We start from the raw sequence: 10,419 nt of genomic DNA on the forward strand, positions 1-10,419 counted from the left end.
TGAGGGCAGCTATAGTGCATAAACATGTCCATATAAATTTATCTAAATGTAAATGTAAATGTGAAATAAATATTATGTGGTGTTTTATTTTAGGGAGAAATGAGCATATTATGAAATCACACCAAGTACAGCAAGGTGTTGCAATTCCCAAAGTCTAGAAACCTCTGGCTTTAGCTGGTAAACTATACTGTGACCTCAAGATAGGCACAGATTAAAATAAAATAAATAAAATAAAATAAAATAAAATAAATAAAATAAAATAAAATAAAAGTAAATAAAATAAAAGTAAATAAAAATAAAGTAAAAAGATAAAACAAAAAATAAAAATAAAATAAAGTAAAATTCAAAAAAATGAAGCAATTTATATAGCCTAATGTAATTCTCTCAGGTCAAAAGCACAATAAATTACTGAGAATCTGTGGTTATCTTAGTCTAAAAGCCTCAAGAACATTTCTCTAAACCAGTGGTTCAAGATATTCATTTCACTTTAATAAATATCTGTTTAGTATTTAAGATGTGCCAATAACCATACAAGATGCTGAAGCTAAAACGTTGAATAAGACAACAGAGCTTGCAGGTCTGTGGAGCTTCCCATCCAACAAGGAAGCAAGATCATTAAACATACGATTATAACTAAAGGTGTTTGTAGCTATGAAGAAGTACTGGATTAGGTGAAGAAACAGCACGGTGTCTGTAATTGGGGTGTTAGGAAAAACTTCCCAGGCAAAATGACTGCTAAGCTATGACCTAGACTACAGGTAACGTTTAGCTCATTAAAGCTGGAACAGCAATAATGAGAAAGGGGAACAAAAAAAAAATTAAAGAAAATTTAAAAAAAATAAGGTAAAAAGAACAGCATGTGTAAAAACTGGAGATTGAGAGATGTGAGTCTGTGATCCATATTTTAAGGTGTGGAATGGCAACAGATGAGACTGGGGAGCTAATCAGGCCTTATTTTCCATGTATTCTGTGGGAAGTTAATAGGAGGTATAAAAAATAGTTGAATACATTTAGGAAATGTGGGTCATTCCCACAGGACTTCTCAGAGCCTATACTATGTTAATATCCACCACAAATCTCCAATGTTTAGAGCTTCTGACTTAGATTATTGTCTTGCTATTATTGTGCTCTTTTAGCTGTCTGCAGGAAGTTGAAGCTGTGACCACCTCCCTATTTCACTTTAACCTGGAGAAAAAAATGGTATAAGAAAATGAGATCAAATGGGATTTAGGTAGCAGTGTATTATTTCTTGGTATATTTCCACTGCCCTGTACCTACAAAGTGTCTCATCTACTGTGTAATCCTAATTCCAAAAAATTCATTTTTTTTTAGTGAGTTATAGATATGCATATTCACCTCCATGCAAAGTTCACAGTAGACAGGAATCATCTACTCCTCACAATGATTTTTTCCTTACTCCTAAAGGAGTGTTTTCCTATATTAGGTGCACATTTTAAAGGCATTGATATATTCTACTACTCCAGAAGCTTATTTTATTTGGCAGCCATAGCTACCCCACTGCAAAATGAATGAATGAGTAAATAAATATATAAATAAATAAGAATACAGGCAACATGTTCCAAGAGCTGTACATCTTCTTGACAGGAAATCAATATACAGTGGGTCTGGAAATTGAGACTGTTGAGCTAAATTTTTGTTTACTTTCCAGATAATTCCAGTTTCTGCTGTCATCAGGATGGTAAAAAGAGAGCTTTCCTGCATTCCCATTTCATAAAACCCTTTATGGATCATGACAAGCTATTTGCAATTACGTTCATTCAAATTCTAAATTCTGCCCAAATGCAGTTAACAGAATGCAGACAGCTAAGTGATGGGAATGGTACACATAAATTCTGTATATGATAATTATTTATTGATCTGCAAAGTGCATTTGATTTGGATCAGTACTAGAACAAAGGCATGGATGTGCTGAAAGCTCATATAATCATACTGAGAATATGGACAAGAACATCTTCCTAGCATGGACAGAGCAGAAATGTTCCTGCTAGAAGAGAAGACTTCCTTCTACTTCAATTTCTTTTAACCAATGAGTGTTTAAAAGTTAGTTGTTTCCCGGGACTTCCCTGGTGGCACAGTGGTTAAGCATCCACCTGACAATGCAGGGGACACGGGTTCGAGCCCTGGTCCGGGAGGCTCCCACATGCCGCGGAGCAACTAAGCCCATGCGCCACAACTACTGAGCTTGTGCTCTAGAGCCTGTGACCCACAACTACTGAAGCCCGCGCGCCTAGGGCCCATGCTCCGCAACAAGAGAAGCCACTGCAATGAGAAGCCGGCGCACCGCAACAAAGAGTAGTTAGAGTCTGTCATACAGAGTGAAGTAAGTCAGAAAGAGAAAAACAAATACTGTATGCTAACACATATATATGGAATCTAAGGAAAAAAAAAAAAAAGGCCATGAAGAACCTAGTGGCAAGACGGGAATAAAGACACAGACCTACTAGAGAATGGGCTTGAGGATATGGGGAGGGGGAGGGGTGAGATGTGACAGGGTGAGAGAGTGGCATGGACATATATACACTACCAAATGTAAAACAGATAGCTAGTGGGAAGCAGCCGCATAGCACAGGGAGATCAGCTCCGTGCTTTGTGACCACCTAGAGGGGTGGGATGGGGAGGGTGGGAGGGAGGGAGATGCAAGAGGGAAGAGATATGGGAACATATGTATATGTATAACTGATTCACTTTGTTATAAAGCAGAAACTAACACACCATTGTAAAGCAATTATACTTCAATAAAGATGTTTTAAAAAAAAAAAGAATGGGGGAAAACAAGGTTATATGACAAAGAATGATTTGTACTTTAAAAAAAAAAAAAGTAGGGGAAAGCATTTCATCTTTTTATATTTCCAGAAAATATGTATGTATCTGAGAACTTTTCTCTGACAATTTGAAATAATTTTATCCTTAAGATCACCTAGACCCAAAGCCACTTGTGGCAAATATTTCTTTGATGTTTATTCAATTTCTATCTCAGTTATTGGTCTATGCATCCTATACGGTTTTTGTTTTTCTTTGTGATTTCTTCTTCCTCAAAAATCACAGTTTAAGTTTTAAAATTCATTAAATAAATTATTTATAAAAAAAAAAAAAAGAGTAGCCCTCGCTCGCCACAACTAGAGAAAGCCCGCGTGCAGCAACGAAGACCCAACCCAGCCCCAAATAAATAAATAAATAAATAAATAAATTAGTGGTTTCTGTTTCTATACCCAAATTCTGAGTTAAGAAGCTCCTTTGAAAATATTTATTACCATCCCAGCCACTGCACCACAACCCTATTATTGGTGTTTAAAATGTATACACTTATAAATTAAGAATGGAAATTCATAGTCACTTAAAAATCAGTGGTTTTTTTTTTTTTAGTTTAAATTAGCAAAAGTTCCATGACAGTGAAAAATCTCTTCAATTCTTCTGTTCATTTTGGAAATGGAGATCTGACTTTTGTTTCAAGCAAATTTGTCTTTGTACAGTCATTGAAATAGCCCTGCCCAAAACATATGGCTGAGTGGTACCATTCTGGTCCAGTCTGTTAAGCAGAACTCCACCGGGGGTCTCATAGTTCTCACAAGTCAGGTACAACAGCCTACTTTTATATCTACAGGAATAAGTCAAAATAACCTGTGTGTCCTTATCTACCATAAGACCAGTCCCAAACATAAAGATGCACAAGACTTATTTGACTAGCTTGTTCTAGGTCCTCATGCCTAGACATTCTCTTCCAATAAGTCTGAATTCAGTTCTAGGAATTTTTTATTTTTAGCAGCACTCCAGGTGGTTCTAATGCAAGTGCTCCTTCAGTTTAGAGAGTTTTCATCTTTGTACTTCTGGTACCCAAACCAGTGCCTGGTACATATCAGACTCTTAAAAATTAATCTTTTAAACAAAACTAAATTAAAAGAAACTGAAATTTCATTGGACATAAGTATGGCTGTGTTTGTCAAAACAGGTTGGATTATGCAGCGGGAAGAGACACCCTTAAGCCTCGGTTGTTAACATAACATAGGCCTATTGCTCATGTCATGGTCCTGGTCACTCTCCACGGGCAGCTGGTGTCCAGGAAGCCACTCAGGGATCCAGGCTGACAGAGATGTTACCATGATGCAGCTTCACCTTGCAGCTGCATACGCCAGCTGTGGTGGCTTTTGAAATCGCCATGGAAGGGAAAAGGCATGTTGGAAGGGTTTTCTCTATCAATTAAGCATGTTAGCTTGGGATTAATGTACATTAGTTTATTCCCAGTCCTTTGGCCAGAACTAGTGTGTGGCCCCACCAAACTGCAAGGTGGCTGGAATGTGTGACACTCCTGTGTCCTCAGAAGGAGAGAACTGATAGTGATGAACATTAGGGCTCTTTATCTCTGAGGTTAACGTATGAGTCATTTTTTCATATGCTTCTTTACGATGTTTTAGGTAGTGCCCAAATACCATTTATGGACTCCTCTACACCAGCTGGACTCCTGTCATGGTCCTCCAGTGCAGCTCAACCAATACATACGTACTCTTTTCATGGAAGAATTGATGAATGACAAGATCAGTCATTGTACAGTCATTGAAATAGGCACAATATCTTTTGTAGACATTCCCACAAAGACTTGGTAAAACATGGTATAAATCATACTCAAATGTTGAGCCCTGAGTTTTAGAGAATTAAAAAACGTACTTGGAGAATCGAATACATAGCTGAAAAGGTCTCCAAGAGCATGTGGTTGATGCTTAGATACTGAACAAAACACTTTTGAATTTAACCCAAATAACTGTTAGTTCTTCCAGGGTTGGTGTCAGTATTTTGTATGCCAAATAACACTGTGGATTGGGAAGCTATGTGATATGTCTGCAATATACCCAAAGAAAAGGGATAAGAAGAGGGTTTCATGTGTAATCACTATTACACGGGAGTAGAATAGAGACCCAGTGGACAGTTTTAAAAATTGTCTTAAATACAAAAAGATAGTCAAACCGGCTGTTAGTATCAAAAAATTTTTTTAAAAAATGAAACCTACAAAGTTTTTTGTTACTATGAAGATTATGATGACCAGTTATACACTCAGCTTAAAAGCAATGCTTTCCCCCAGAGTTTTAAGTAAATGGTTAAAAATATTTAAGTGTTACCAAAGTAATAGACATTTTAAAATAAATTCAAATAAAAGAAAAATTGAACATCTCTTACTTCCTCCTTTTCAAATCCCTGGTGTTAAAATCTTGTTTCTTGATTTATATTGTTCCAAACTTTTGATATGTATATGAAAATACACATATGCAAGCAAACACTAGCACTTATATTTTTATCCACATATTATAAATACATATTGATCTCATCTAGACCTTAAGTAAAATGAAACTAGAGAAGGGTCAGTATTTCCTTATTTTTATCCCTGGTACCAAAGTGTCTAGCACATCATGGATGCTTAATTGATCATCTGATGAACAGAAGACCCTTAAGTTAACAAGACATCTGAGACAGTTTTCAATATGAGCCTTATTATTTTTAATGGCAGTATAGTATTCCATAATATAAATGTGCTATAATATTTTAAACTATTTTCTATTGATGGATATGTAAGGTTTTTTCTATTCTTTGACTATTACAAACAATTCAGAAATTGTTCATTAGGATGATTATTTATGTCAGATAGATTCCTGAAGATGGAATGTTTAGCTCAAAGTCGCAAATGTTTTAAATTTTGAGAGACACAAGTGATATGGTTCTTCATCTTTTTTGGGAGAATCACAGAATCATTGGACAATCTGATGAAAACTAATATACCCTCTCCCAGTAAACTGTACAAATGCTCTACGTAATCACTGAAGCTTCTGGGTACAACACCTAGTTAAGAACCCTTGCTTTAGAGTGTTACATTAACTACTGAGGTTGATTTTGTCACAAGTGATCTCAACTTTTAGCTGCAGCATGGTCTGCCAGCTTTCCTTCAGAAAGCAGATGTTCTCTGAAAGGAGAATTATGAGATCTTGAGATACCACATGCTAATTTGCCCGCATGCAAATTTTAAGCTCAGTTTACCCAATTTCAAAGGCAAATACTTCCGTGTCAGTACAATCGTATGACCGTAAGAACTCCCACAGTTTGTCACATTAAAATCCCCAGTTAAGCCATGATTTTCTTATTTTCTTCTCGAAGTTTCCCTAACTGTTCCAGCCACAGTGATATTACCAATTTTTTTCTTAAGAAAAAGGGGGGCACAGTCTGTTTCCACTCAGATTGCATCAGGTTGGATTAAGTAAGAACTTGAAGGTTGCCCAGCCCAAACATAAGAGTTGCACTGAGTCATAAAAGAGAACTCCCAAGTGAAGACAGTTACTAATAGCTAGGAGAATGCTTGGTGAGCAGACATGCAGAACCTGATCTCCCAGTGACCAATGGGGGAACTCGGACCAGCCCTAACAGGGGCAATTGGTTCAAAGAAATTACTGTTTTATAATTCTGAGTCAAAACAAGAAACTTGAGGTACTTGGGACACTAGCATTGAGTGTCTCTCTATCACACGCACACCCCAATTCTTCTGTTCTCTAAGCTAGTTCATTTTTCTTAAAAGAATAAAGACAAAATTTCAATAGTCCTCCTCTCCAATTTCAGAGAAAACACTGCCGGAACTAGAATAAGAGATGTATGTTTCAGCTGTCTTCAGGAGGAAGGATGCTTTTCTTTAAGGAACTGTGACTGATTTACATGAGAAAAAGTGCTCTTGGTTTACTCAGCTACAGATGATTGAGGACTTTCCTCCTTCACTTCTGAAGGAGGAATATTTGGACATCGCAGAGAACTGTCTCTGACATCTTTAGAGAGTGGAATCACTTGGCTGGGCTCATTTCCTGGCTCCTGTGTTTTTATAGCACAGAGTTTCAAAGACTTGTAAAGCCAACACGCACTTAAAATTCTCGGTTTCTATCAAAACAAATCTGCCATTTAGCTTCACTTTTTCAGCGAGGCTCATTACAGTCCTAAATTTGAACCTCATTAGAGAATAAAATCTACACCTGTCTTTACATCATTCCTAAAAACTAACACTCTCCTAGTTTTTGGTAAATGCTATTGTACACAAACTTGAAATTCATAATTAATATTATTGAATAAAATTGTTACCAGACGGTTTTAAACTATTAAAGAAAAAGTGTGTAAGTTTTCTCCTCATTGCCTTTTAAGAAATCAAATTGAAGTTTAATTCAGGTAGGAAACAGGTTAATGACAATAAAAAAGTTTAATCTAGACCCTTGTTATGCAAAGGGTGTTTATTGCATCAACAGTGTCAATATCACCTGGGTGTTGATTAGAAATGCAGAATCTAGAGCCCTACTGGAGATCTACTTACTCTTGATATGCATTTTTTAAGATTCCCAGGTAATTTGCATATACAATAAAGTTTTATTTTGTTTTTTGATTTTAATGTATCACGGTCTTTATTTACAACTTTATTGGCAAAAAAGAAAAGGAATAGTTTAAAACAGTTTAACACAGGGCATTGCAGCTGATCCTGGCAGATTAATGAAATTTCATTTTAAATGTCCATCTAATTGTCCAAAGATATACAATACTGAATCTGCATATGCAGCTTCCTTTATGAAGTACAGGCTCATATCTTAGGCAGTCTTTTGAACATATAAATACAAAGGAAAGAAAATCACTCATTAAAAACTGCATTAAATGAAGGGTAATTTAAATTTATGTTGTCCTTGGAATAACACATACCCAGTGAAAATCAGAAGCTGGAAAAGCAGTTACACTTCCTACTTGAGTGGACAGTTAAAACAATCAATCATTTTCTGCAATGACCATTATATTTTTAATTTATCATGAACTACTCTGAACTTACTATGAGATGTAGCCAAAGTCAGAAGACAAGATGCAGGGAGAATATTCCTTTTTTGGAGGAGAGTAAGCCCTCCAAAATCAGCACAGGAAACAAACATCCTGTTGAATTCTAGGTGGAAAAAAATTAATGTAGTCAATTTCAACTCATGCTGAGCTGGCTTAATTTTTTCATTGACTTGTTTGGTGTCATTCTTCTAAATCAAGTGTGTTTAATTCTTCTTCTAGTTCATCCAAATCTTCCCCAGTAAGAAGATTTTCGTCAATAGGAACAGAATCAATGGCTCCATTTCCCTGTCCCTCCCTTTCGTTGTCCTCTTCCAAATCACTTCTTTCACCATTTTCAGCCCTACCTCCGGAAGCTTCACTTAATTTGTTTTCATCCTTTTCTGAAGTATATGTGCTGAATCTTTCAAGACTGGCTACAGTAATACCTGTCTCATCTACATCTCTTGGGATGTACAGGCTTAAATCTATGTCATTTATGCTCACTGAATCATCAACCTCATCACCACCTGTTCCCTGGGTAGAACAGGTATCATCTGCTTCCTCCTCCTCCTCATCAACCAGTTCAGGATGAAATTCAAACACTTCACAACCACTAATCACTAATGCTTTCCCTGCTTTGAAGTCTGCTTTCCTTCTTTCTATATCTTGCTCAAGTTTATCAATCTTTTCTTGTCTTTTTCTTTTCTTCCATGCAAGAAAAGATTCTAACGTGACTTTGGTAACATTTGGACCTACGGCAGAATGCTCTCTTTCAATTAGATCTTCTAATGAAATTTCATCTTCTTTTTCTTCTTTCTTTTTATCTTTTTTAAAGACAAACCCAGGAGAAAGTGCATGACGATACATGCGAATATTACCCCCTCTAGGGCATACCTCAAACCAGCCATATTTGTTGTTTTCAATAGCTTCAAGGAAATGCTTGCACACTATTTGAGTTTTTGGTTTTCTCTTTTCCACCTCACCGTGCTTCTTGTTTACTACTTCTTCCAGTTTTTTCTCATTCCAATTATCCATAGTATCTTTATCAAGCTCTTCATCTCTTGCATCAATGTAAACACTTCGCCTTTCACATTTTGTCTCCAGAGTCAAGTCATGAGAGAACTTACACTTATCTCCTTTAGTACACTGTCCTTGCTTGAAGAATGCACATACCATGGATTTGGGATCTGCACCTTTACTTATTTTTTGAGCGGCAACTACAGGTTTGAACAACTCATTTAGCTCTTGCAATTCCTTCTTCTTGTCATCTTTCTTCAACTTCTTTTCAGCTTCACTTTGTGCTACCTGAAGTGGATTTTGTTGACCAAATTTAACTTGATGAGTGACAGCCTTGATAAACTTCTGTTGCTTTGCTCCTTTCTTATTCTTTAGGCCAGAAGTTCTGTCTTCAATAATCTTCTCCTTCTTTTTCTGCTCCGCCTTTTTGCTGCCCCCAGCCTGAGCCTGTTTCTTGGGGGGCATGGCGGAGACAGGTGGCACCCGCCAGACTTAAACACAGCTGGACTCCCTCAGGGACTCTGGCCCTGCGGTTGGAGAAGGAGGAAGACACCTACAATAAAGTTTAAGGAACACTGATCTAAGCCACCTTTGTGAAGCTATCTAGAGACACAAAATGTTTCATCCCTTAAAATGCACCATCCTGTGACTAACGCCAGCTACCACGGGTATTTACTGTCCTCAAGATTACAGCACTCCACGTAAATTCTCTGAGCTGGACAGGTATGGAAGAACATGTCCTTGAAGAAATCTAATCAAAAACAGAAAGTCAAAAAGATACTCAAGTTCTTCATGGCTCTGTAAAGATCCTTGTGCAAAAAACATTACTGCAGAATGACCAAATAAAGACAAGCGTATGATTCAACTAACACTACCAGTTTTAGTTGCAAAAAAGAAAATTAAGGGCTCAAAATAATGAATAAAAACAGCCTCACTTTCTTTTACCTTATATATTTATATTGCTAATTTATTATTAATTAAAATTAGTATTTAATAACTTAATAACTTCAGTCCCCAAATAGTAATGCTAAATTTTTTTGTTGTTCTTTTTTTTTCATTATAAATAGAGGGTCTGATAAGCAATACTAAAACTTTGCTCATATAGTCAAAAATATCATTCAATGCCAGGTACTGCTTTAGGTATTTAAGATACAATCAGTAAAGAAAAAAAAGTTGTCCACTTTGGTGATGCTTACATTCTTGTGTGGAAACATCAGCAATAAACACCAACAAGAAGTAAATTGCATAGTAGGTTGGAAGTGATAAATGCCATAAAGAGCAGTGTTGGGAGTGGGGAGAAGGTTGCCATTTTAAACAGGACTATAAGTTGTCGAGGTACCATTTGGGCAAAACTTGAAGGAAGTGAGAAAGGCAGGAGAAAGTAGAGGAAAGCCTAATTGTTTTGGCCAGTGAATGATGCATGTAAATCTCTTCCATGTATTTACTATTTTTCTTTTTTCTTCCAGTTTCATTGATATATAATTGACATATAGCACTGTATAAGTTTATAGTGTAGAGCATAATGATTTGATTTACATGCATCATGAAATGATTACCACAATAAGATTAGTG

At 36.4% G+C, this 10,419-nt stretch overlaps 1 protein-coding gene across 1 annotated transcript; it reads right to left on the reverse strand.

The window, feature by feature from the left end:
* Window positions 1–7,960: 7,960 nt before the first annotated feature.
* LOC103020536 (zinc finger CCCH domain-containing protein 15-like) lies at window positions 7,961–9,318 on the reverse strand. The gene has a single exon (XM_057556986.1). It carries the CDS (start codon window positions 9,310–9,312, stop codon window positions 8,032–8,034), a length of 1,281 nt encoding a protein of 426 aa, XP_057412969.1. The 5' UTR covers window positions 9,313–9,318; the 3' UTR covers window positions 7,961–8,031.
* Between the last annotated feature and the right edge of the window lie 1,101 nt (window positions 9,319–10,419).

This window comes from Balaenoptera acutorostrata, chromosome 11 (genome assembly GCF_949987535.1).
Source record: "Balaenoptera acutorostrata chromosome 11, mBalAcu1.1, whole genome shotgun sequence".
Lineage (NCBI taxonomy): Eukaryota > Metazoa > Chordata > Mammalia > Artiodactyla > Balaenopteridae > Balaenoptera > Balaenoptera acutorostrata.

Bases quoted from the DNA above. Each gene is read 5' to 3' on its own strand.
- LOC103020536 (XM_057556986.1), bottom strand. From the start codon at position 9,312: ATGCCCCCCAAGAAACAGGCTCAGGCTGGGGGCAGCAAAAAGGCGGAG.